Source organism: Staurois parvus, unplaced genomic scaffold (genome assembly GCF_062004578.1).
Source record: "Staurois parvus isolate SC_StPar_1 unplaced genomic scaffold, SC_StPar_1.0 ptg000130l, whole genome shotgun sequence".
NCBI classification, from domain to species: domain Eukaryota; kingdom Metazoa; phylum Chordata; class Amphibia; order Anura; family Ranidae; genus Staurois; species Staurois parvus.
Window position 1 is genome coordinate 5,594,396 of NW_028317926.1, and position 27,710 is coordinate 5,622,105.

The window sequence follows — 27,710 nt, forward strand, 5'->3', positions numbered from 1 at the left end:
TAGTCCATACTACTGGAAAGCACAGAGGGGTGTTTCTTATACACGTGATCGCACACTGCCTAAGCTTAGAGCGCCGAGTCACAGCCGGTCACCCCCGCCAGCGCGGTCATGATGGCTTAATCCCGGGTGTGGGCAGCGCTTCCGGCCTCGCCGCTCCAGTGAGTGAGTGCGACCGGTGTGTGCCGTGCGCAGCGCCCATCGACGCTTTAACCCCTGTCTGTCGTGTGTCACCGCTACCGGCGCCATGGCTGAACCCGAAGAGAGGAGCCTGGACGACTTCTTCGCTAAAAGAGACAAAAAGAAGAAGAAAGACAAGGCCAGTGCGCCCGCCAGCAGGGGGGCAGCCAGGCCGCCGGACGGGTCACAGTCCTCATTAGTGTCCCTGAGCAGCGGAGGGGCCAAGAGCTTCAGGAAGGAAAAGTTCGGCAAAAGCGAGGCTCAGGACCCCCAGCAGGAGAAGGTAAAGTGCCTGAACCCGGGGACAGCACAGGGACGCCATAGGGCGCTCTGTTCTCAGCAGTACACGTGGGAGCCACTTGTCATTGTCACATGTGTGTCACAGGCTGCCTGTCAAGGCCAAAGGAAAACAGACTGGGGTCACAACCAGCAAACACTGGCATCCTGGTAGTGTGATGAATGTATGTGCCAGGCTCCTTCCACTGCTGCCTTCTGATTGGTGGGTGTAGATTGCCTGCAGCTAATAGAGGGAAGCTCATTCTGAGTCATGTGACCTTTGTGGCTCTTTTTCTCAAGATCATTACTAAGTAGGGGGTCTCTTTTTTTTTTTTTTTCATTACGGGTACATCTATAGCGCCATCAATTTATGCAGTGCTTTATATCAGTCCCTATCTTACATTCATACATTTATTTCAGTTACTTATCTAGCGCTGTCAATTTCTGCAGCGCTTTACATATATATTGTACATTCACTTCAGTCCCTAACCCTCAAGGGGTGTACAATCTAAGGTCCCTAACTAACATTCATACATACGCATACTAGGGACAATTCAAACAGGAGCCAATTAACCTACCAGCATGTCTTTGGAGTGTGGGAAGAAACCGGAGTACCCGGAGGAAACCCACTCAGGCACAGGGAGAACATGCAAACTCCAGGCAGGTGGTGCCGTGGCTGGGATTCGAGCCAGCGACCCTAGTACTGCCAGGCAGAAGTGCTAACCATTTAGCCACTGTGCTGCACATACATACTAGGGCCAATTTAGACAGGATCCAGTTAACTTACCAGCATGTCTTTGGAGTGTGGGAGGAAACCAGAGTACCCGGAGGAAACCCACGTCTCTTATATTATCATATCTTTACTGTACACCCTAATTTGCGCTCAGTTCACACGGTTTGCGGGCCACGTTTGTGCAGACACGGCAGCCTATTCTTTTGAATGGACGTATGTGCTTGCGCTTCAAGCAGGAAAAAGGTTCCTGCAGCATTTTTAAAGTGCAGTGGCCAGGGAATCACTTGGTGCTTTTGCACTGTGTGATTTCCCTGTGGTTCCCCGCACACGCAATGATATTTCTGGATGTGTGGGATGCATAGCAGCCTTGCATGTCTATTAAAAAAAGCGTATTTTGGCCACAGGTGGTTGTGGGTGCTGAACAGCTGCCATTCTTATCCACCTGCCATAGAGTGAACCTAGGCCCAGTTCAGACCACAGTTTGGTGTGGGAAACCCGTCTTCAGAACACACTGAGGTTTATTTACTAAAGATGGTTCACTCAGAATCTTGTGCACTTCTGCATGGAAACCAATCAGCTTTCAGTTTTTATTGTTAAGGCCCCTTTCACATGAGTGAACCAATCGGGTCTGCCTGTCTGTTTTTCAAGCGGACCCGGTCTGATGCTCCGCTGCTCTCTATGTAGCGGTGGGTGTAAACGGGCGTGTCAGTTTAGACCTGCTTGCTTCTGATCCTGTCCGTTAAAAACAGACCGATGGAGTTCCGTTCTCCATCCATCTGGCTGATTGGATTGGGTGACAGTCATATATAAATGGACATGTGGTCCATTTCTATCCGACAGCCCATGGCGGACAGTTGGCTGTGTCCGTGTTCTCTCTGCATAAGCCGAGCGGACACAGAGCTGTCATCCTCTTGCTCAGCGGGCTGATCAGCTGATGGGTCCACCCCATGTGAAAGGGGCCTAAAGCTTAATTGAACAAGCTGAGGTTAGAAGGTGACTGGGGACCTTGCACAGGTGCAGCTAGCTTTAGTAAATCTCCCCCACTGTGTTTGCCTCCGCAGGATCACATGGTATAAAAGTACAGTGCAATCCAGTTGCTGTGCGTATTGTAAAGTAGTGCATGTACTATTTTTATGTCGAGATTTCATCCCATTCGAATGAATGGTCTGAAATCACACTGCACCCTAAGCCTTGGGTATGCATGGGCTGAAAATGGTCGGTTTGGCAGAAACTTGCTGATTTTTGGCCCATGTGTACAGATCCCTGTCTGACAGAAGCTGGTCTCATGCCCAGTTTCTGCTTTCCGGGCATGGCTGTGAATGCTGATCGGTGTGTTCTGGCGGGGGGCAGTCCCCCTGTAAGAATACAATAGCTCAGTGGGGGAATTGCCACGCTAACATTGCTTGTGTTAGTACAGTGATCTGTAAGTTTTGTTTTTTGTGTTTTTTTTTTCCGTTTATCCCACTGGGTTTAATTAAGCAAATTTAGTGTGTACCCCTCATAGGGGACAGTTCACACTAGAATGTGGTGCGGAAGACCTGCGTTCTGTACCCGTTTCCAGCAACTGCATTCCAGTTGCACTGCCCTTGTGATCTGCAGCAGGTGTCAGTGCAAAGTTGACACACCAAACGCCCTAACCCCCTAGTACAGGGGTGTGAAACTGGCGGCCCTCCAGCTGTTGCAAAACTACAAGTCCCATCATGTCTTTGGGAGTCATGCTTGTAACTGTCAGTCTTGCAATGCCTCATGGGACTTGTAGTTTGGCAACAGCTGGAGGGCCACCAGTTTGACACCCCTGCGCTAGTGTTATTGGGCCCCAAGTATGCTTGCACAAATTGGTACTGATTTATGAAAATCGGATATTCCTGGCAGAAAAAAACACGAGACTGTACTATGTAGGACTAGTGCACATTTACACGTATTTGTGTGTAGGCATACACATGGGGAAACGTTCTTCTGGCTTTTTTAAATCAAGGGGAGGTGGCATATGTGCATATTTGCTCACAAAAATACTGACTAGTAAAGCAGATTTAATTTTTTTTTGTCTTTTGTGTGATATATGCAGCGCAACTTTACGTGCCTGTGTACAGGCCCATTAAAGGATAAGTTAACCTCTCCTAACAGTATTCTGTGAATGGGAAGACTACAAATTCCAACAGCATTTGCGGCTGTCATCTTGTAGTTCTCATTAACCTAACACGGCACTGTGGAGGGCTGTGGTAGTTCATTGATTCTTCCTATCAGAGTGTATCTGCATGCTCATACAAGGACACAAACACTGACAGGTCTGCAGGAGTCCTGCAAGTCACCAGTGATCTGCTGAATGCTTCCAGGCTCCCAAAACAAAAAATGGTAAATGCACTAAAAAAAAGTAAATGCAATGCTTTATATCCGTAAAGAAAAATGCCTAAAAACATGGCGTTTTTAGGCATTGTGTGTGCAAGAGGCTTATAAGAACAGTAGGGCTGCATCTAACGATTATTTTCATTATCCATTACTTGGCCGATTATTATTGTTTCGATTAATTGGCTAAAAACCTTGAAAAAAGTGTGGTGTATAATTTTAGTAATATGTAGTTTAAAAAAAAAGGCAATTTATTCTTTAATATCTATCTGCAGTGGTAAATCTAAATAACCAGCTGTATGGTTAGGGAACAAAATATCTAATCCACTCTGAGAATATCGCATTGGCTGCGAGCGTTGATCAGATTTTGGTTTTCCAGCATGTTTGTTTGATGAAATCCAGTGGTTAGACTAGCTTCTGTCGGAAGGACAGCAGTGCACATGGTCAGAATGGGGGCCGGTTCCCTCTGAACCAGCCAATGTTCAGACCCTGTGTACCCAGTTTTATGCTGGCCACACACAAACAAATTTTTCTTTCTAAAATTTCATTTTAAGAACATTCATCTGATTTCCTAATTGTTAGTGGGGTCCAATCAACGTTCGTTTTCAACCACAGTGATGGGAAAATTCAAAGGAGCAGAATACAAAACGTTTCTCGATCAAATTAATTTTCGGACAGTATATTTTGGGGTTTTTTTTGTTCAGAAATTACATTCATATTAAAATTGAATGGTAACCGCTTCCCCTCTGCCGTATAGCAGCAGTACTGCTACAGGGCAGCACAGCTGCATAAAATCACATGTATATATACGTGATTTTCATTTGACCTACCTGCAGCAGCATTGGCGGCTACAGATGTCAATCACCGGGTCCCGGCCAGAGATTCCTCGCCGGCGATCACCGAGTAACACTGACGGGAGAGACCTGTGTGGAAACACAGGTCTCTCTCCTACCAGCAATAACATGCCGCTGTGTATTTCTCTGCATAGCGGAGAAATACACAGCAGCATGTTTCCCCAGTAAAACACAGCACACAGTTAACCCTTTGATCTCTCCAGATGTTTACCCCCTTCCTGCCCAGTGTCAGTACAGTGACAGTAGTTTTTATTAGCATTGATCACTGTATTAATGACATTGGGGATGTCGGTGACAGTCAGCCCCCTCCCCCCCATGTCAGAATGTCTGCCGCAGTCCCGATATAAGTCTCCGCCATTACTAGTATAAAAAATTCCAGTATATATACCGCCATTTGTAGATGCTAAAACTCACATAAACCAATTAGTTTACATGTATTGGGGTTTTTTTTTTTTTTTTGAGCAAAGATGTAGCAGAATACGTTTTGGCCTAAATTTATGACAAAATGTGATTAAAAAAATTTTTTTTTACTGGATATGTTTTATAGCAAAAAGTGTATGTATGTATATATATAATATATTTATTATATATGGGTTTTTTTTTTCTTTTTTTCAAAATTGTCAGTCTTTTTGTTTATAGTTCAAAAAATAACCGCACAGGTGATCAAATACCACCAAAAGAAAGCTCTATTTGTGGGGGAAAAAAATTACATAAATTTAATTTATGTACAATGTTGCATGAGTGCTCAATTGTCGGTTAAAATAACGCAGCGCCGTATCCCAAAAAATGGGACAGTTAGAAAGTGGGGGTTAAATCCTCTAAAAGGCAAGTGGTTAAAGTAAGTGAGATTTTCGAACAACATTCGTTTATTCATCAAATGTAGAATTTTCATACAAATATTCCCCTTCCAAAAATAAATACGTGTATGGCCAGCATAAGACATTTAGTAGCAGTAACATAAACTAATCACAGTGCAGCGCTAAAATTCTCGGTAAAAGTGACTCGGTAAATAAATCAATAATGAGTACTAATGAAGTTCAAAAATGAATAGATAATGAATAAATATTAAAAGTTCAAAGGTGACAGTAAGTGCTCTGTAGGTGCCTGTTCCAATGATAATCCGGTGCTTGTGCAAATGGGTGTAGTAAAATTGCGCAGTCACCAGATGCGCAACATAAATGCACATGTAAATATATAACCAGATGTCCTCTTAAGGAGATCATTGTAGACCAGGTGGTGGATTATCCTCCCTCTGAGGGGCGAGCAGCACAGTAGATAGCTCCGGGACACTACATTGATCCAAACATCCAGAGGTCCCCTTAAGGGTTGGGTGGGTGTTGCTGCCTGAGTGTACAGGAAATCCCCTCTGGATACTGGGATGGATCTTTGGTCTTGAATGGGCTTCTGAAAACCAATCACTCCACCTGGGAGCCAGACAAAAAAAATGCCCATAGTGTAGTAGGTAAAGAATGGTTTATTCAAGGGTATATATTCCCACAGATAAAAATAACTTGGATATTAAAACCGATGTAAACAATAGCAATAGGACTAACCATCCAGACTTAAAGATGGTCGCCGGACCTCCACGAGGCTCCGGCGGTGTGACGTCACGGCGTAACTGGCTCCTCCTGACAGCTCGTGAGGAGAGCCAGTAATCGGCATTCCTTAGAGGGGACGTGTACACTGATTATCAGGGCACTGATGATCAGTGTGCCCTGATTAGTGTAGCCCCATCAGTGCCACCTGTCAGTGTCCATCAATGCCACCTGCTAGTGCCACATCAGTGCCTACCAGTGCACATCAATGCCACATATCAGTGCCCATCTGAGCTGCCTTTCAGTGCCACCTATCAGTGCACGTCAGTGCTGCCTTTCAGTGCCCATTGGTGATGCCTGTCAGTGCCCATCAGTGCCGCCTATCAGTGCCCATCACTGCAGCCTCATTAGCGCACATCAGCGAAGAAGAAAAATCACTTATTTACAAAATTTTATAACAAACTAAGAGAACTTTTTTTTCAAAACTTTCAGTTTTTGGTTTGTTTAGCAAAAAAATAAAAACCCAGAGGTGATTACCACCAAAAGAAAGCTCTGTCTCAAAAAAAATGATAAAAATTTCATATGGGTACAGTGTTGCATGACTGCGCAATTGTCATTCAAAGTGTGACAGCGCTGAAAGATGAAAATTGGCCTGGGCAGGAAGGGGGTATAAGTGCCCTGTAGGCAAGTGGTTAAAAACCTTTAGGTCACTTTATTAAAAAAAAAGTAGGACACTATACAGAGTAATATGTATATATAAAAACTGACAGTGGGGTGTACCCACTGCTCATTGCCAAATAGATGCCTCTGGCTGACAGCTCAGGTAGCTGATGGATGGAAAAGGCTGCAGCTGCTATGGATTTGGGGGGTCACAGTCACTACAGCACACCCCAATATACAGGCTCTGTCCTATGTGTTACATCGGTGCTCCGACTTCTTCAAAGGGACCAGAGCCATGATAATTTAAGTTATAGAAGCTTGGTGCAGCCCACCCCTGGAAGCCAGCTGGCAGAGGTGCTGTTGCCTGGACAATGTAAGGATTGTAAAACAAATTGCAGTGTACCACTACCTAGATTTGATAGCAGTACTTGGTTTTTCTACATTTTTTTTCCAACTTTTTTTTTTTTTTCCTATATTACCTTGTGATCCTGCAAGTAACACTTCCAGTTTTAGGATGATGGTGCTCACTTTCTCTATCAAGACAACAGTAACATAGGGTTACTAAAGCCTACCCCTTTCCTATTCATCATAAGTAGAGGTATTTGTTTCTTTAATCCTCAGTGATGGCTGAGAACAATGTAACTGTTTGTTTATTGACTTAAGTCAGCTGAGACAGAGAGCACTGAAAGTTCTCTGCTTAGAAGCTCCCTGGCAAGACCATTGGGTATTTTTGAACATATCAAATGGATATAGAAAAACATTTTGTGCTATATTTAAAGCGGAACTTCAGTCTGCTTCGTTATGTGGTGCAGATGTGCCCAATGCCTCCGACCAGGCTTTCAGGTCCTGACGGGGCTTGTGAGCATATCTGCGCATGCGCAAAGACAGTGACAGCTTCCAGTTTTCCTTATTAGCCATCTCTGTGTGCGCACGGCCAAAGTTTGCTAATGCTGATGTCGGGTAACTCTGGTGCATGTGCAGATGTGCTTCAGTGCTCTAGGGACTCTGTTATTCCCACATTCTTTAAAGCGAGCAAACCCACTTCCAGAAAGGTCTATTATCGAACCTGGAAATCCTTTCTGTGTCATGTGAACCTCCGTGCCAGAGATTACTCTGTGCCTTACATTCTGACCTTCCTACAGTCAGAACCTGACCAGAACTTGGCCATAAAGGATGAGTTCACCTTTGGGAACATTACATGTTCCACCTGTTTTTAGGTGGCTGTGCGGGAGCATGCATGCATGAGTAGCCCCATAGCAGACAGCTTGCTACTGGGGCACTCGACAGGGTGAGGAGCCAGGAGTGCCGGTGGGGGGAATCCAGTAGTGCGGGATTGGGGCTGCTCTGCAAAACCATTGCAAGGAACAGGTAAGTATAACATATTTATTTAGAAAAAAAAAAAAAACCCTGAAAGTTTACAATCACTTTAATACTACTTTAGTGAAGAGAGGCTGGGAGACCCTGGTAATGTTGACAGATCTAAGGGCCCATTTACACCAGTGCACTGATGTTGGTGACACCCAGTGCACCTTCCTAACACACCTGTGTAGCAGGGCACCGCAGTGCATGGTTTCACACAACTGCACGTTGTGCTGCTCTGGAGGAAATGGGGAACACATGATTTTTGGTCTAATGTGTGTTTGGCAGTTCATGCAAATGTGCTGCCAGAACACAAAGCATGTTAAAACGCAGCATAAATGCTGGTGTGGATAGGTCCATAGGCATGGAGGAATTTAATATGCTGGCATTTACTCTCATTTTGGTAATTTGTATTCTCTGGTACCTTGTAACTGGATTTTTAAATTCTGATACATTACCAAGCTTGCCTTTTTCCTAATATGACATTTTTATTTTTTTTAGGAAGACGATGAATGGAAAGAATTTGAGCAAAAAGAAGTCGATTACAGCGGACTTAGAATTCAGTCACTGCAGATAAGGTATTGCGTGGCATAACCACATATACATGTTGAATTTGCTAGAAACTTCTTGTTCTTTCTATTCCTGTGCTCTAATGCATAACATGGAGTTTGGAAGTCATTTAACCAGTCTTGATTACCTTACACCTAGCTTTGCCCTTACATTACTCATATAATGCATAGGAAGGTGTGGAATGACCATACAGGGTTTTAGGAGAATAAGAGAAATGGTCCACGGATATTGGTGTTTATGTATATTATAACCAGTAACTTTCCAGATGTTGAGAGCACTATTTATGGCCTTATTTCCTCATTGGTGTCTCATTCTGTTTAACTGTACCTAGTAAAAAAAGTAAATAGAAATCGTGATTTTTTTTTTATTATTATTATTTTTTTTTCCAAGCTACTCTGAATTTATCCTGTCTAGGCATTAAAATGCATGCATGATGATCCAATTTATGGAAGGAGTCTTCAAAAGAATCCTTGTTGGTTTGGATTATTTATAGACCTGTATGTTTGTCACCTGAAGTCTATTTAGGTATGGTGTTGGAATGTTTGTACGGTCAAATAAATGTTTAACTTGGTCTACTCTCATACCCTTTTTCAGATGTGCAATTTTTTACCTTTAACCAACCAAGCAAGATTTTAATACCTGAAGTGAAATAGTGAATAGTGTTTTTATGTAACATAGTACTTGAAATAAGAATGTTGTTATGCAAGGGTTTTTTTTTTAATGTTTATTCTCGGCTTAAGAAAAGACAGCATAATAAATATGAATGAAAATTGTTCAACATTCTCAAAGGACAATGCCATAGAAAAAAAGGTTCAGGAAAGCCTTAAAATGCAATATAAGTAAAACAATTGCTACAATGTATAGTGAAAACAAAACATTCCTGTATAAATGAAGTGATAATTCTCTCATGTAACATGGAGACAGAAGAACTAACGGTAGGTTGGATGACTCTCGACAGAAGGAGATAACATAAGAAAGTAACCTTATTTGCAGAATATAAATGCAACTGAAAGGTTAGCCATAGTGTTAGACCTAGCATTAATATGTATGGAAAGAAATAGTGTGTGGGGGGGGGGGGGGAAGGAGCAATCGACCCTCCATATATACCCCATTTTGCAGGGAAAAGGACCACCAGGAAACCGATGGGTAGAAAAGAAAAAAAAAACAGATCACGAATGTCAAGGATACCTGAACTTTAAGTTGCCCAGAGAGTTGGTCAAATACCACTCGGTGTATTGGAAAGATTGCATTAAAGACATACTTTCCATAGAGGAGAAGGTATGTTCAATGTAGGAGCGCTATCTGGTAAACAATCTGTTTGTAGGGACATAGTTCTGCAGTTCAGTGTCCAGTTTTTCTTGACAAAGAAGCTGTGTAAGGTCCTTCTTAACTGTAGTTATTGTAGGTGCAGAAAAAGATGCTAACATCTTCAAAATGTTCTTGCAAGCTGCTAAAAGGCATAGATGCACCCACTGGAAAAGGCACCCACTGGAGAATAGAGCCAATATGTTCCCTGGGGCGCGTGTCCAGGATCATTGTAGCTGAATAGTAATGAGAGGCAACTTGGGAAGGAGTTGCCCAGTAATGCCATAAGTGAAAGTAATGACTTGGTCCCAAAAGTTTGAGATTGGGGAGCACAGCTTCAAATGGTGAAACAATGAAGGCTTGGGAGACCCACATTGAGGACACGTTGCCGGGTGAGTAATGTGTCCGGAGAGAGAAATTGGATAAACGCTCTATGTATCAATTTGTACTGAGTTCTCTCCATAGTTGATTTGTTCTACACTTGCGTACTTTCAGATAGTCCTCCAGAATCTTGTCTACCAAGTTGTTTTCCAGAAGATCTTTAACCATTAGCCGCCCGGCCTATAGCCGTTTGGCGGCATCAAAAGTGCTGTAGCTTTCCGGCTGTAGCTTTCCCGCACATGCGCAGTTCGCGCAGTTACAGAGCCGCGCAGCGGCGCGATCTGTCACCGCCGCGATCTGTCACCGCCCGTGTACCTCGGACATGGCCGATGACAGATCTGAGTACCGAGTCCCGTTGCCGGTACCATGTGACCTGCTGTGACCAATCACAGCAGGTCACATGACAGTTGTATACAATGGATGGCTTCATTCATGCCATCCATTGTATACTAGTGCCTAGCTGTGAATGGTCACAGCAGGTCACATGCACATGTCATGTGATTAGCTGTGGCCAAATCACAGCTAAGCACAAAAAAAAATATGAAAAAAAAATAAAAGAAAAATTTAATAAAAAATTAAAAATAATATATATATATATATATATATATATATATATATAATAATTTTTTTTTTTCTTTTTTCATGCTGTCACCAGTCAGTGTCCCTGATCACTGCCATGCCAGTTATATGGTGACGCTGTACTGCACTGGTGACAGTATGTAAAAAAAAAAATAGTGTAAATAATTTTTTTAATTTTTTCATTTTCCAAAAAATTATGACAAAAAAAATACAGCTTTAAAAAACTCGCCATTCCTCTTATGAAGTACGTCGGACTGTCTACTCTGCAAAAAGGGGTCATTTGGTGATATCTGTACTGTTCTGACATTCTTGGACCTCAAGAAATTAGATTGGCTGTCAGTACTTCAGGATTGATCAATTTTCAGATCTATACCATAGTTTGTGAACTCTATAACTTTCCTACAAACTAAATAATACATCCTAATTTGGGTTATTTTCACCAAAGACCTGTAGCAGAATACACCTCGGCCTAAATTTATGAAGAACAATTATTTATTTGTAAACTTTTATAACAGAAGCAAAGAAAAACGTGTTTTATTTTCAAAATTTTTGGTCTTTTTTTGTTAATTTAGCAAAAAATAAAAACCCCAGCGGTGATTAAATACCACCAAAAGAAAGCTCTAGTTGTGTGAAGAAAATGATAAAATTTTAGTTTGGGTACAATGTTGTATGACTGCGCAATTGTCATTCAAAGTGTGAGAGCGATGAAACGTGAAAAATGGCCTGCGCAGGAAGGTGTAAAATTGCCCGGTATTGAAATGGTTAAACCATTTCACAAAGCGTGCATCGAATGTGGTGGCAGAAACTGATTGCAATGACTTATAAGTTTCAGAGATAGAGTATGAATGTTTGGTTAACAAGTGATCAGTCAGAGAAAGGCGAAACCTCAAAGTATCTGGACAGCAGGACTTAAAGTGGTTGTAAACCCAAATATAAAAAAATTACTTTGACATAAATGAATAAATTGTATTGTAAACAAATACACAGCTGTGAGTGAACCTCAGAAAAATACTCCCTTAGCTTGTCTCAGCCCTTCAAAAACTGCTGGTCTGCGGGAACAGAGAACAGTAGGCAGAGATGTGATATCACACAATCCCTCAGTTATACACACCCTCCAGCCTCGGCTCAAGAACATGCACAGCTATCTGACATCTCTATGCATGCGACCATGTCTCCTGAGTGAATTCAGGGGAATACACAGGTGCCAGTGACTGTCGGCTCTGCTTACAACACAGCAACACCATTTTTCTGTTTGTTGAATTTATTCTGTTCAGAAGAGTAGGGGGGATTTCTGGAGCAGGGGATTGCTTCAAGATACAAAACTAAGCTCAAATGATTAGTAAAGGTAAAATCTATTGAACCTGTAAGATTAGAATGATTTGTGTTTTTTTTAGGTTTACAACCACTTTAATGTATAAGAGCGTCTGATGGTAGTAGAGAAGATGTGAGGGAGGAAGATTGAACTGTATGCTTATCTCAGAAAAGGATTTTGGTTTCAAGGTATCTTGATGGATCAAGGAAAATGCTTTCACCAGGCCTTTTGTACGCCAAAGGTTAAACACCTTGTATTCCATGTCTTGTGCAAACATTGGATTACCATGAATTTCTAGATAACAAGAAATGTGTGGGGAAAGATTTAGCTTCTTCCTAGTCTCCTTCCACGCTCTATCCATATTTTGGATCAAAATAGTGCCAGACAGGTGAAAGGGAAATTCTAGATTAGACTGCAGAACGAAGTTCGCATATGTTGAGGAATAAGAGAGCCAATCCAAACCTTATCTCACTAAACCAGATTATACAGCCTAATATTCGGTAGATTAGCACATCCTTAGTTTGGATAATACAATACGTGGCCTTTTCTTAGACCGGAGGAATGCATTGATAACTGAATGAAGCCTACACACATCTTGATGTTTGAGGAGAGGGATGGTTTGTAAAGGGTATAGCGGGCAAGGAAAACTCACCATTTTAACAAGGTGGCATCTTCCAAAGAGTGATAGGGGGACAGTCATCCAAGTCTTTTGTTCTGATTAAAAGATTTTAGTAAACAGTGGTTAGAAGTTGAGATGGGAAGGATGGTCCTTCCCTATTTTGATACCCAAATAAACTATGTGACGGTGAGCCAGGGGAAAAGGGGATGCTGCATCCCACTTGGGTGCAATAGAATGTGAGGGGTAGAACTTTGCTTTTTTCATAGTTGACACGTAAACCGGAACAGAGATTAACTCTAGGATATTTTTGTAGAGTCTCTAAGTCAGAAAAGGGGTGTGATATCAAAATTAGCATATCATCGGCAACTAGTGCCCTACGTAATTCACTTGAGCCTATATGTATGTCATGAAGAGAGACAGAGGAGGTATCTGGAAAGGGGCTCCAAAGCTAAATTAAACAGGAGGGGAGAAAGAGGGCATCCCTTTCTTGTTTCCTTATGTAGGGGGATGGTACCTGAAATGCCTCCTAAAGCTATAATCCATGCCGTCGGATTAGAGCACATATTACACAGAAAATCTACAATGTGTCCTGTAAAGCCAAATTTTACCATTACCAGGAAGAACCAGTTGAGGTTGACATTGTCAAAGGCCTTTTCTGCATCAAGTCTGATGATGGCCAAATGCTCCAATGCATGTGAATTTAGCATATTCAAGCACTGCTAACACTTTACGAATATTGGAGGTTGCCGGCCCTTGACAGAGCCAGATGAATCCGGGAAGAAAACATGGGTGCTAATTGGGAGGCAATGATTTTGGAAAGCATTTTAGCATCTAGATTGAGTAAAGAGATTGGTCTGTTGGACCTAGGCATGGTAGGCTCTTTCCCTTTCTTAGCAAGAAGTTTGTAGGCCTGTGAGCCCGTAGGCATGTAGCTCCCGCCATCCCACATTGTGTTTATAATGGGATAGAAGGTGTGGGAGTATATCCCCAATGATTGCCTTATAAAACTTGGCAGTATAGCCGTTGGGGTCTGGGGCTTTATTTTTAAATCTTTAATTGTGAATAGTAATTCCTCTGATATAGGGGCATTTAGAGCATCAATTGAGTTGTAGTGAGGTTGGGTTATGCTAGTCTTAAACTGGCCATACGCTGATTGAAATTCAGCCAGCCCAGGTGAATTTTGATCAGTGTTTGGCAGTCCCCCTCATCAGAAGTCAGTGGCTGCAGCAGTGTATTGTCACAGCTGCAGGCAACTCTGTCAGAATACAATTTCTTGGCGGTGGTAAGTTCTGGATGGAGGACTACATTAGTGCTTTCTTGTTTTTGAATATTTATATTTTATATGTACACATACACTATATTGCCAAAAGTATTGGGACTTCTGCCTTTACACGCACATGAATGTTTGACCATTCTTCCAGAAGCGCATTTGTGAGGTCAGGCACTGATGTCAGACAAGGTTTGGCTTACAGTATCCGCTCTAATTCATCCCAAAGGTGTTTTTCTATTGGGTTGAGGTCAGGACCAGTCAAGTTCCTCCACCCCAGACTTGCTCATCCATGTCTTTATGGACCTTGCTTTGGCCACTGGTGCGCAGTCATGTTGGAACAGGAAGGGGCCATCCCCATACTGTTCCCACAAAGTTAGGAGCATGAAATTGTCCAAAATGTCTTGGTATGTTGACTCCTTAAGATTTCCCTTCACTGCAACTAAGGGTCCAAAAACAACCGCACACCATAATCCCCCCTCTACCAAACTTTACAATTGGCACAATGCAGTCCTGGCAGTTGCCAAACCCAGACATGTCCATCAGATTACCAGACAGAGCAGTGTGATTTGTCACTCCAGAGAACACGTGTCCACTGCTCTAGAATCCAGTGGTGGCATGCTTTACATCGCTGCATCCAACGCTTTTCATTGCACTTGGTGATGTAAGGCGTGGATGCAGCTGCTCAGCATAGAAACCCATTCCATGAAGCTCTCTACAAACTGTTGTGCTAATCTGAAGGCCACACAAAGTTTGGAGGTCTTTTAGCTATTGACCTTGCAAATAGTTGATGACTTCTGAACACTGTGCTCTTTAGCCTGCGCTGACCCCTCTGTTATTTTACGTGGCCTACCACTTCGTGGCTGAGTTGCTGTTACCAGTTGCTTTAACCTTGTTATTATACCACTAACCGTTGACCATGGCATATTTAGTAGCAAGGAAATTTCAAGGATGGACTTATTGCACAGGTGGTAACCTATCTCGCTACAACGCTAGAATTGACTGAGCTCCTTAGAGCGACCCATTCTTTAACACATATTTGTAGAAGCAGTCTGCATGCTTAGGTGCTTCATTTCATAGACCTGTGGCCATGGAGGTGATTGGAAAACCTGATTCCAATGATCTCCTAGATTGTAAGCTCGAAAGAGCAGGGCCCTCGATCCCCTCATGTTTTGCATTGTATTGGTCTGTCACATGTTCTGTCCCCCTTTTGTAATGTACAGCGCTGAGCGAACCATTGGCGCTTTATAAATACTGTATAATAATAAAAATAATTTGGAGGGGTGTCCCAATACTTTTGCCAATATAGTGTATGTGGTTTATAAATCATAGTCTTTCATTTTCATGTACTTCCATTTGAATTACCTGGTTGATCCTGCCAGTCTCCTTTTTTCAGTGTTTTAAGCTGACCACATAAACCACATAAGCTGGTCTGTGCTCGTGTGGTCAGTTTTCAACCCTTGGCTGGCCATTTAGAGGTACAGGACACTACAGATGCAGAGCATGTCTTTATTGGGTAGTTTGTTCAGCCACCATGTCTCCCGACCAATTAAACTATGCCTCTGGCACACACCCCACTCTCAATTACAGGCTGCCTCTTGGACAACTCCGCCCCCTGCTCAAGCACAGCCTGTATCTTTCCTCAGGCTGAACGGACTGTAGAGCACAGGCACACGATTTGTCTGCACAGTGTCCTGCAATCTCACTCCACCAATATCGGACTAGAGCTGCTTGATCACAGATACTTTGTATGGAAAAGTTAAAGATAATTTCTGAAACGTGCCAAAAACAGATATGGTACTTGCATACTTGTAACTGTATTGGAAAGTGTCTATAACACTGTTCACAGCTATTTTAAGCGTAAATGATACTCACTTTTGTGGACACTGATAAAGTAAAATACATAGTACCAGGGCTCGACAAACCCTGGGTTCCAGGTTGCCGTGGCGACAAGAAAATGCGGCCTGGAGCTTGGGCTGTTTTCAGCCCAAGTGGTGTAGCATAGGGGAGAGCAACATTGCTGGGCAGCCTGCAGGTGTCACTGCCACATGTGTGAGTCCGGGGAGTAGGAAGGAGCATTGGGAATGTGTAGTGTGGGTTAGGGGAGATGCGGGCCTGTACAGTAGTAGGAGGGGCAGGTCAGAGGAGTGGAGCTGGCAGGAAGTGTCCCCTGTGCGGCTTTCAGGGACAACTGTCACTCCAGGGAGACTCTCAGCCTCACCTTGGAGCAGGAACCGGCAGCTCTGAACAGGCTCAGCAATGGCTTCTAGCTGGACACCCCCTTGTAGGGGACGCCCCAAGTGCTTTGGTTCCCACCCTGGACGGGCTTTGACCCGGGTCTGGGCCGCCCCATCGGTGCAGCCTCAGCAGTGCCCCATCAGTGCAGCCTCATCACTGCACATCAGTGAAGAAAAATTACTTATTTGAAGGTTTTTTTTTTTTTTTTTTGGTCTTGTATTTAGTAACAAAAATTTAATTTGGGTACCGTGTTGCATGACCGCGCAATTGTCCTTAAAGTGTGACAGCGCTGAAGCTGAAAATGGGCCTGGGCATGAAGGGGACAAAAGTAACCAGGAAGCAAATGGTAAAAAACAAACAAACTGGCTGCTAACGTTTATAGCTGGCTCCTAGATTCAAAGCAAATTTGTCAAGCCCTGCCTAATACCTTTTCTGTGGGTCACAAGGAGTGCACTTAGTTCTGCACTCCTGTGACCCAGATTTAGCTGATTGTAGGATACAGTCTGATGTTTGCTGACGTCACTGAGCCAATCCAGGCTCTGGAGAGATCCTGACTTTAAACTCTGATTTCCCTAGATGCCTGGACTGGCAGCTGGCTCAGCCTCTCAATGAGCTGCTGAGCCAACTGCTCCTGCCTCTTACACAGCCTGGTGCTCCAGTGAGCGCTGGAGGGGCAGAGCAGAGAGCTGGTGACTGACAGTCCATGGCTCACTAAAGACCGAGAACTGAGCTTTCAGCGGCCTTTGATTGCTCAGCTCTTTGTCTTTAGAGGTAGCGGGACAGATGGAATATGACATTTTTTTTTCTCTTTAGAATATTTAAAATTTTATAGTGTTTTATTGATACTTATGTTGTATACATTCTTTAAAGTGATAGTAAAGTTTTGTTTAAAAAAAAAAAAAAAAAATCTGGTCCCCTGCAATTGTATGGACTGCATACTGCCACATTATGAAAGACTTACCTGTAAAAGGATGCACACAGCCCAGCTCAGGCTAAAGAGGCACCTGGAGGAGGGAGAAGACCGTGCCATTGTCGTGGTATTGTCAAAGAGGAGGCAAATTACTTGCCTTGGTACTGTGCAGGTCTTCTTTGGCCTTGTATAACCTCTTGATAACACCTTGACTCTCCCTGTGCTCTTTGCAAAAAGTTACTCTTCCTCGTCGCCCTCTGAAACCATTTGTGTCCCTCTGGGGCTGCCTTCAGGTGCTCTTTCCCTCGCAGAGCCCTCTGCTTTTGTTCAAGAGGATTACTCCCTTTAACCACTTGTCAACCGGGAACTTTTACCCCCTTCCTGCCCAGGCCAATTTTCAGCTTTCAGTACTTTTGCACTTTGACAATTGCACAGTCATTCAACACTGTATTTAATCGCCACTGCGGTTTTTATTTTTTGCACTATAAACAAAAAAAAAGCAACACTTTTTTTTTTTTTTTTAAGTTTTTCTATGTTTCTATTATAAATTTTTGCAGACTGGTAATTTTTCTCCTTCACTGATGTGCGTTTGATGAGGCTACACTGATTAGGTGGCATGGATAGGCAGCATTGATGAGGAGGCACTGATGCTGCACTGATATGTAGCAATGATGGGCATTGACGGGCTTGGGGACATCATAAGAATCAACCAGTGTTTTGTAATTTTATAATTAAAGTGGTATTAAACCCAAAAACAAAAAATATATTAAACTGCAGCTTACCAGTTATCGATGTGGTGGTTACATTAGTTTTTCTGTGCTGACTTTTTTTTTTTTCTTCACCTGGTGATACTGCTAGTAAGTCTTATTTTTCAACTTGCTTTAGCAGACCAAGCTGTCCAGACAAAGTAGCAGTTAGAGGGTTGAGACAAATGAATAATCACTGACGGGTACTTACAATAGTCTGCTTTTATTCATTTGCTGTGTCTGCTTCTAAAATGTTAGCTGGTGTTCAGCTTCAATGTGTTAGACTAGCAGATTTAGATGGATGTGAATAACACTACCCTCTCCCCAGTCTGACAACCCTGCTGTGCAAGGGTGTCTGCTTTACTACTGTATCCACAATGTAGATACCCTAAGACAGGAAGTGTTACTGGAAGGATCATTAGGTGAAATAAAGGGGAGAAAAAATGCAAATGCAGTCACCACATCTAAGGATGGGCAAGTTGCAATATGTTGTTGTTTTCAGTTTTAATACCGCTTTAAAATTATAGGAATTTTGCCATACCTGTACAGTCCACATCTTGGAGTACATTACAGGACACTGGTCCCTCCCTATCTCTTTACTGCTTGCTTAAAAGAAAAGAAAAAAAAAGGGTCTCACTGAGCGGCGGGGTTTTATGGATACACTGGAGGGTCATCTCCATTGTTTAAGATTATGCCTGTGTCCTGCACTCTTAAGAAATACATTTTTCGCGCAAGTCAATATTTTTTTTTCCTTCTACTTACCATAAAATCTTTTTCTTCAAATCTACATTGGACCCATTTCTCTGTGTTATTGGCTTTTGTACTGCTTGCTTACATAACTGAAGCATGGCAATTAAACACTAGATTATAAGCGGGCTGCCTTTAATGTTTATTTGCCGGTGCCCCTACCTCCTGTAGGTGAAAGTATAATCCAAGTTTAGGCATTCCTAATATTCATTTGTCCGTCAGCAGAAAGCCTATACATGCTACCTGAAAACTAACATGGGATGAGCTTGAAGTATGTGAATTATGAAAATTTAATTTGTGCTTATTCTTTCTGCAGCAGTGAAAAAGAAGATGATGAAAGTGAAAAGAAGGAGGAACAAGGGACAGATTGGGAAGAGACAGGTGGCTCTGGCACAGATAAGTCACTGGGGCCTTGGAATAAGACTGCTCCTGCTCAGCCTACTGTAAATCTTGGTGAGACCATGTAAAACGTGGAGCCATAAATTACATTGTTTTTAGTTCACTTAACCACTTCCTGTCCGGCCGTTGTATATAAACAGCCAGACGGTGGCAGTGCAGGCTCAGGTGGCCGTTTATAAATGGTCTCCCCGCCCCCTGCTTGTGTGCGCTTCCTGAGAGAGCGCAGCATCGCGATCCAGTGCCTGCTGTGTTCTCTGGACACAGTGGAACACCGATCGTTGTACGGGACCTCTGTGCGAGGTCCCGATCATGTGATCACTGATTGGCCAATCAGTGATCACGTGAAGAGTAGTTAGCAAGATTTCAGTTCTGACATCATTGCTTACTCTGTGTGAAATCTGTGAATGATCACAGAGGTCACATGGTACAAGGCTATTCACAACAGCCTTGTACCATGTGACAAGCTATGACTAATCACAGCTCACACAGTATTTCTCAATGGCTGCAAGAATGCAGCCAGAGAGAAGGAGAAATGATTGCTTTTACAGCCTTTTATGGGTGTAAAAAAAAAAATCTTCATAACCCCCCACAAGTAGTAGTGTCACCATATTGCTAGGGTGACAGTATGTAAAAAAAATAGTATAAAAAATAAAATAAAAATGTAAAAAAAAATCTTTTTTAAATTATTTTTGGTTATAAACTAATTTGGGCGTTTTTTTTTTTTTTTTTTTTTTTTTACTAAAAATATAACTGAATACATTTTAACCAAGATTTATGAGGAAAGGTTATTTATTTGCAAATTTTATAAGAAAACACTTTTTTTCAAAATTTTTGGACCTTTTCAGTTATATAGCAAAAAAATATAAATCCCAGTGTTGAATAAATACCACCAAAATAAAGTTTTATCTGTCTCAAAAAAAAATGCTAAAAATTTCATATGGGTACAGAGTTGCATGACCGCGCAATTGTCATTCAAAATGTGATAGCGCTCAAAGCTAACAATTGGCCTGGACAGGAAGGGGGTAAAAGTGTCCGAACTTGAAGTGGTTAAAGTGATTGTAAATGTGTTTTTACTCCATGAAACTAAATGTTTGTGTTTTTATTTCACAACTTTTCTAGTAACTGAAGTTCCAGAACCTGCACAGCCCAGTGGTGTATATAGACCCCCTGCTGCCAGAGTGGCAACTACAACACGGAAACCCCAAGGCCCCCCTGAAATTTTTAGTGATACCCAGTTCCCATCACTACAGGCCACTGCCAAGCATATAGAGTCCCGCAGGCAAGTACTTCAAAATGGTTAACATAATTTTGTGTCTTTTTGATGCCACAATTACTTTAAATAGCCCTTCTTGCATTTCTCCTTGAATAGTCATCAAAGTATAAAATTCCTGTTGCACATTTTAAATGTTCATGTGGTGTGACATTGCAATAGCTGGAATTTTGTTTTTTTTCTCCATTCCTTCTGGTAAAAATAATTGGATTCATTGGATCACTTACTCCAGCTGTTCTTGATTAACCATTTTTAAAACCAGGGCTTTTTTGAGCTTTTTCTGGCTTTTTGTTTACAAGTAAAAATCAGTATTTTTTTCTGCTAGAAAATTTTTTGGAACCCCCACAAGGTATTTGCGCAGCGGTTTTTCAAATGCAATTTCCTTTGGGAAAAAAGATGACTAAAAGATGCTGCATTGAGTAAATAGATACCTAACAAGTCATGCTTTTATAATGAAATGGTGAAAGTCTGTGATACCTAAAAAAATCTCCGTAGGCAACGCTTAAAAATGTTTACAGGTTACCAGTTTAGAACTACAAATGAGGTCTAGAGCTAGAATTATTGCTCTCAGTAGAATGTTCGCAACAATACCTCATGTGTGGTACAAACACAGTTTACATATGCATGCGCGACCTACGTATGCGTTTGCCTTTTCAAGTGAGCATGGGGGCACTTAAAAAAGAAAAAAAAAATTGTTAAATTTTTTGACCAAAACTGGAAGCGACAAATTACTCGTCACTTCTGGTTTCTAATGCCATGGAGATGATCGAGGATGCTTCATTCCTCTATGGTAATCCTGCAGATCGCTGGCTTCAGTTCTGGGTTCTCTGGTAGGGCGGAGAGCCTGCAGATGCAGCTACTCAGATCACTTTTACAAATGCAGATAATCGCCTGCACATTAAAAAAAAAAAAAAAAAAAAAATACTAGTTGATGTCTGCAGCTGGGGAACTGACCATGTACATGAACGCTAGCGGACCACACAGTTAAGGAAATTGTCATCATACTAAGGCCTCATTCACATGGGGCGTATCAGTGTGTACCCTATGTGAGGGCAGTGTTTACCTGTTTGGGGATGCATGGGTGTCATTTAGGATGCAGCGGCTGGAGGGACACAGTAGCTGTTCCCAATAGGACATCTGTGTGGGTGTGTTTGTGCATTCCAGGCCGTGCACCTGCACCCACAGGGATGGCATATTGGGGCAGCAACTGTCCATGCAGCCCTTGCGTCGCAGTTGACATCAATGGGGCTGCCTGCATGGTAGAGTCACCTCACAACTGTGCGTCCCCGGGGGGGTGTAAACGTGTGAATGAGCCCTAAGAGGTGCTGGAGTTTGGAAAGAGGTTCCTGTATTTGTTGAGGGTTTGAATACATAAGGTGGTTGCACCTGTGTTGGCTCACTTTGGAAATGGAGCTTGGCTGCTAATGTGAATGGGAATCCAATGAATTTGTGCATTACACATTGGAATCAACAGCCTGCTTGTAGTTTTACTTGAAGTATTAGCATTAATTGAAATCTGTCAGTAGAGAAACTGGGAGCTTACCATTGCTGGCCCCTCCTACTAAAAGTGCTAGTAATGTTGACTGTCTAACTTAAATAACTTAGATACCCAGAGGAGGCATGTACTTATGTCAAGACAGGTTTGTTTTAAAACAGATGTGTGTAAAATAATGAAAGTGTGCTGATGAAGTGGGCATGAAAACCCATATTTAATTTATCCTCTAGATCTCACCTTTTGCAATGATCTTAAAACTTTACAGTAAAGTTTTATTGCAGAACTTGAAACAATGTCCTTTTTCCCAAAAGGATTCCTTGAAGCAGTTCCCTGTAATAGTAGTATCATGCTTCTCCCTCCAGTGGCCAGTGTCTCCCATCTTCTCCCTGCTGAAGTTTTATAGCCTCTGTCAGTCTTCAGCATTTCACAATTCTGGAAGTGTCAGATTCTTTAACCTCCTGTGCACTGTGGTTCCATCTGATGTCGACTTCACTACTGTCTCACATAGTTAAGTAGTAAAATTCTGGATAAACCCTCTGCACACTACTTTTTTGCAGTCTGGTAAAATAGCAATGCACAGCAGAGCTTTTTAGTTTACATGCATTGCAGTACATGTTTAAGCTGGCCAAATTAATCAAAGTAATCTCTCTGTCCACTCCCTGCTCTGCAAACTGCAAATGCTCCAGTGGATATTTTTTGCCAGTATGGAGTAGATGGAACAAGTGGTAGGAGAGCTAAAGGTGTAGGTCTGGTCATTGACCTGTAGTATGCAATAGAAATAAGATATACAGTACCTGTGCTCCGATTCCCGATGGCTATATAACTAATCAGGTGCTAAAGGGGTGTGACCACATGTTAGCACAAATTCTGGATGAACCCTCTGCACGCTACTATACACCTTTTCTAGCAAATACTGAAGTGTCAAATGCTGAAAATTCTGATGGAGGCTCAAGCACTTCAACAGAGCACAAATTAGAAGACACTTGCCAACAGGTATGACAAATTTTATTAGTTATCTGTGGTGGAGAGACATTGTCAGTTTTTAATGTAGTTCTATTTTCTGTATTTTATTGTCAAAACCCATTTTAAAATCGTGATTTAATTTGTTTTCAAAACAGAGATAAAGAGATGGAGAAGACTTTTGAAATAGTGAAGCATAAAAACCGTGCAAGGGAAGAAGCCGCAAAGAACCAGGCTCTCCGCCTTCAGTTAGACAACCAGTACGCTGTTCTAGGTGAACAGTAAAGCCCCCCCAAAAAACATTTTACATAAGATCTTTGATAATTTACCCACTAAGGTAAACAAACTACAGCTCTTGGACCGAGATCATCTGAACTGTCTGATCTTCTTCAGCGCGACGCACTGGATGATGCAAATTACTGAATCCAACAATGTTCAAAAACTTCACAGAATTTAATTATTCTTGCAATGCTACGCATTCTTCCCTGCTTCCTTGTCCTTGTTATGGGAACAAATGTCTTGTGAGACACTACCTGTTGAACAAGAATTCCCGGTGTTCAGACATAACACATCTAAGAAGAGAATGGAATAGCAGCATTCAGTGGTTATTAAAATCTGTTTTGCTGGGCCTGCACATGGTTGACTACCTCAGTTTTGCTATGCTCATAGCGGACACCACAAGGATTGCCGTCTCTTACATAAAGCAGAGATTATATGTTTCAGATAGCTGTGTTGGGACAGGAAATGGAGAGGCTATTGTACCCCCTTTCCTCTGTTTTGGCACAGCTATTAAAACAAGACATCACAACACCTTTTACATTTGTCTGCTTTGTGTCAATCATTTAAGTGACCTTAAAAGGGAGTTGGTCAAGACCCTATTATTGTCTTTTTCTTATTTCTTAAGATGGGTAATTGACACAGGTCTATATAGAGTCTAGTGCAAAGCTGTAGTTTGTTACCTTTTATAGAGGGTTAAAAAGCCTGAAAGCAAGAAAAAAAAAAAAAAAAACTGCGATGCCATAAATAGTGCTCCCCTGTTATACCGTTTTCACAAAATGTGGGCTAGAACGGGCATTTAAAGAAAAGGTAGTTGAACAGTTTTGTAAATGTATCCAGCAGGTAAGGCTCATGGCATAACAGAGAAGCACTCTAAACTTGTAACTCCTTCATTCTGCAATATGATGTCGATCTTCCTTTTGCTAAGCACAGACTAGGCAGTCTACAATGCCCCTTCCCCTATTCTCCCCAAAAGCACTGTCATATGCTGATGGTATCCACCCTTGCTTGTGAGAAAAAGGAGGATTTGTTGGGTATTTGGTTCATCGTGCATGTTGAAAAAAATATCTGGTCAGATTTTTATATAGGGTGGCAACTTTAAGTTCCCTGTTTGACATTCACAACTATATGTAAAAATTCCTGGTTTGTCTGATGCGAATACTTGGAATTTTTATGCATGGATTTATGAATTGGTCAGCAGCAGATGTTTAGTTTGATCTCCCCATGGTTTTAGCTGTGGTTTGATTTAGCAAACCTGTATTGAAAATTGTTAGTGGCGCTTTGTTCTGTCACTTGGCTGAGGCCTGACGAGCTTCTAGTGGCTGTAGCAGGACTTTGTTCCTTTTGGTGTGGATGCCTTTTCAAAGTAACATGCCCTTAAAAAAAAAAAAAACGTGCAGGCATTATATATTTGATTCTGTGAAAGTAGGCTTCCACCAGTGTTGAAAGGCTTGGGTATTTCATGTTAGAATATTTTTGTTTTCATAACAGCAGATTTACATTAAGAACAGCTTGTCTTATGTCATCATTTTTCGCAATGTATAGCTAAACTACAGATTACTTGCTTAGCGAAAAACATTCCCCTATCTGGTAGAATGCTCGTCATAAACACTCCATTGCTCCTCTAGTCTACAAAGGTCACTTCTTCAGAAACAGTCATTTAGATACCATTTAACATTCCAGTAAAATGGAAGTTCAGAGGTCCAGGACTAATGTTCTACCACCTCGCTGAAAATGCTACGCTTGTAATGACTCCATGTTGAATTGTTTGCCAAATAAACTGAAGTTTCTCTTAACATTTAAATAAGTTTAAATGTTATGTTTTCTAGTGATATTTCCAAAAGATTTTATGGGGGAAAGGAAAATATTAGGCTAGGTTCACATCTGTGTGGCTGTGCAAGCCGCTGTTGGCATGGGCACGGCAGCCCATTCATTTAAATGGGCTGCCGTGCCTCCTGAAATGCAGGGAAAAGGTCCCTGCAGCATTTCAGAAATTGCAGACTGCAGGGGAACTGCAAGTGCAGCGCAGTTCCCAGTCCAGGAGCGATTTCCAGTGATATGGTGTTCCATTCGCATTAATGGCACCTGCACGCAACTCCTAATTTTATTTCTGTGCAGGTGGTTGCGGCTGTGGGAACAAGTACATTTCCGCAGTGGCAATAATCTGCACAGATGTGAACCTAGTCTTAAACGGGTAACAGGTCTAGTTTGCTGATGGAAAATACAGCTTATCCTTCTATTTGTTGCTTTAGTGCAGCCTGAAATTAATATGTAAACAGTGACTTTTCTGATGGTCCCAGTTTGCATAAAATGACAAGCAAGCCGGTTCCATTACTTTGCAGAATGATCAAAATTATTATTCATTTTCTGCATTGCTAAGAAATAGACTGCAAGAAATTGCTTTGGGCAGCTCAGAAGGGACATATTTAAAAATATGTGCTGCTTAGGGAGTCTGTTAAAAAGACCGTCACCAAACTTCGCTCTTTAAATGAAAACTTTGCAGCAGTGTTGCATATAAACTTCCATGTATCCACCACTTTTTCTGAAGTGTTTTTTCCACGTTGTGACCTGTCTAATGTTGGTTAGAAACTGACCACATTATGAAAGTCAGTTCATGTCAGTGCCAGTCTCTGGCCCCAACCCTCTTCTCCTAGCAAACATTTTAAATCTGGCAAGATCAACAACTTACTAGCGCACCCATATAAAGTATTAAACAAAAGTGCCAGTTGTAGCAGAGTCCAAAAAATGCACAAAAATATAAACAAAACAGGAGTTGATTGTACCAAGTGGAGACGGTGTCACGGCTGAAATTACTCAGTGCTCTGCTGTATGTGAGCTCTTACTGTCACATCTCTGCAGTCTTTAGATAAATGAGGCAGTTCAGTTCATCTGGTCATACACGGAGCAAATTAGTCTGGTTCCTGATGAACCAGCTGAAATTTGCTTAGTGGGTGGCTTTGTCGACTGCCTCCTGTCTGCCATCCTTAGATTGAAGTAGACAGATGGAAAACTGTCGGGCGAACAGTACCTGCTTCCAATCAGATGCAGGCACTGTGCGGGTGTTTTGACTGCCGGTGGTGTTGGCTGTTAGCATACAATAGCCACAGAGGAAGAGTGTGGGTGGAAGAATCTTAGCTTTTCTTGTTCAGTCCATGGCCAGCTTAAACCAGAAATGTAAATAAATGATAGGGTAATACTACAAAGTAACATTTGTGTGCCAGCTAATGTTACATCAGAGATAACAAGGCCTATTAGAAGTCTTCAGGCTCATTCACTGTCATTTACAAGGAGATTAAAAGCAGAAAACAAGGTACTTTGACAAATAATCTTCTGAGCAGATTATTGCTGATATTGATAGTATGGGGACAGGATCTGTTTAAATAGTGCTGCTGGGTCTTCAATATTTCCCTCTTATAGACTTGCTTTAATAGTAATTCCTATTTAGTTTTGCAAAAATGAGAGCACTGGCTTGTTTTGGATGGATCTAAAACTGGCCATATACTAAACAAAATTCAGCCAGCTCAGCAGGGATCTGTTGAATTTTGATCAGTGTTTGGCCATCCCTGCTCAACAGAAGGCACTTCTGTTGAAGGGAACATTCTGGAAAATTTTGCTTGATCGGTAGCTGCAGCCATTGATCAATGTATACTGACTGCAGTGGTAGCTGCTCTCAGAATACAATATCCCATGGGAATGGAGTCCTCCACCCACCTTGTTTGTGTGAATGGAAGAATCTGTTAGCTTTTTTTCTTTTTTTAGTTCAACCCACTGGCTGATTGAATAAAAACTAACTGTATGGCCAGCTTAACACTTGGGAACTTTTGTGTGTATCTGTTAATGTTTCAAATGACTGATGATTGGATATATAGCATTCTTTTAAGAGGCTGCTTTATAGAACAGCCGTAACTGCTACACTGAATGCCACAATATTAACAATTCACTTGTGTTTGGAGCATACTGAATTTCATTTAGTGCGCTCTGATGTTTATTGCTCTATGAAAAGAATTATGAAGTATCTGTTCGGTGGATGGCGAATAAATACTGATTTGGCATATTACACCTGTGTCACATAATGAAATGGCTTTTACCTTGCTTGCATTTATTTAAAAAAATTCTGAGCGAGGTCTGGATATAGGTAAACTTTTAGAAAAGTCAAGCTGGTCAGTGTTTTCTTTGTTACCTTGTTCAAAATGGCAGGTAGTAATGTTGCATAATAAACACAGCACCCCTCATTTTCCAAGTATCAAAGTCTTGCCATTGAAAGCTGGCATTTTTATTATCCACTGAAACTCCTATATATTTTTCCTGAATATTTTAGATTTTTTGAATTGTGCTTAGAGAGTACAAGAGGGTATTTCACAGCCTACACTGAACTGTGAACAGTCTAAATCTTTGCCAACAAACAATAGGTCTTTATTGCAGATATCTAATTTATAAGAAAAACAAAGGATGAAATTATTTATGTGGAATGTGTGCTAGACTGCAATAGTTTAATCTTCATATGGCAAATTTAGACTTGGCTTTTTTTTTAACCAGTTCTCGTCCCATTTTTAGAGACGACGTTACAGAACATGTGAATCTCTGGGTTTTTATCATGCTGTGTGATGGGTAGTTGAACTGTCCATTAAAGGTGTCTCAGACATGGACTGGACAAAAGAAAAATCTGTGACATTAATAAAACTGAAAATTGAAATCTCAA

General features: G+C 41.8%; 1 protein-coding gene across 2 annotated transcripts; it reads left to right on the plus strand.

Annotated features, from left to right (window-relative positions):
• Window positions 1-27,710, plus strand: CDV3 (CDV3 homolog). Of its 2 annotated transcripts, none has more exons than XM_089672541.1 (5): window positions 1-460; window positions 8,439-8,515; window positions 18,931-19,064; window positions 20,130-20,289; window positions 22,894-27,710. In XM_089672541.1, the coding sequence occupies exons 1-5, from the start codon at window positions 245-247 to the stop codon at window positions 23,018-23,020; spliced, it is 714 nt and encodes a 237-aa protein (XP_089528667.1). In that variant the 5' UTR covers window positions 1-244; the 3' UTR covers window positions 23,021-27,710. The 2 variants fall into 2 exon arrangements, with proteins under 2 accessions (XP_089528667.1, XP_089528666.1); XM_089672540.1 differs by having other exon boundaries at window positions 8-460; window positions 18,928-19,064.

Bases quoted from the DNA above. Each gene is read 5' to 3' on its own strand.
- CDV3 (XM_089672540.1), top strand. From the start codon at position 245: ATGGCTGAACCCGAAGAGAGGAGCCTGGACGACTTCTTCGCTAAAAGA. The intron at 461-8,438 runs GTAAAGTGCCTG...TATTTTTTTTAG, and splicing joins AGGACCCCCAGCAGGAGAAG to GAAGACGATGAATGGAAAGA. The intron at 8,516-18,927 runs GTATTGCGTGGC...TTCTTTCTGCAG, and splicing joins ATTCAGTCACTGCAGATAAG to CAGTGAAAAAGAAGATGATG.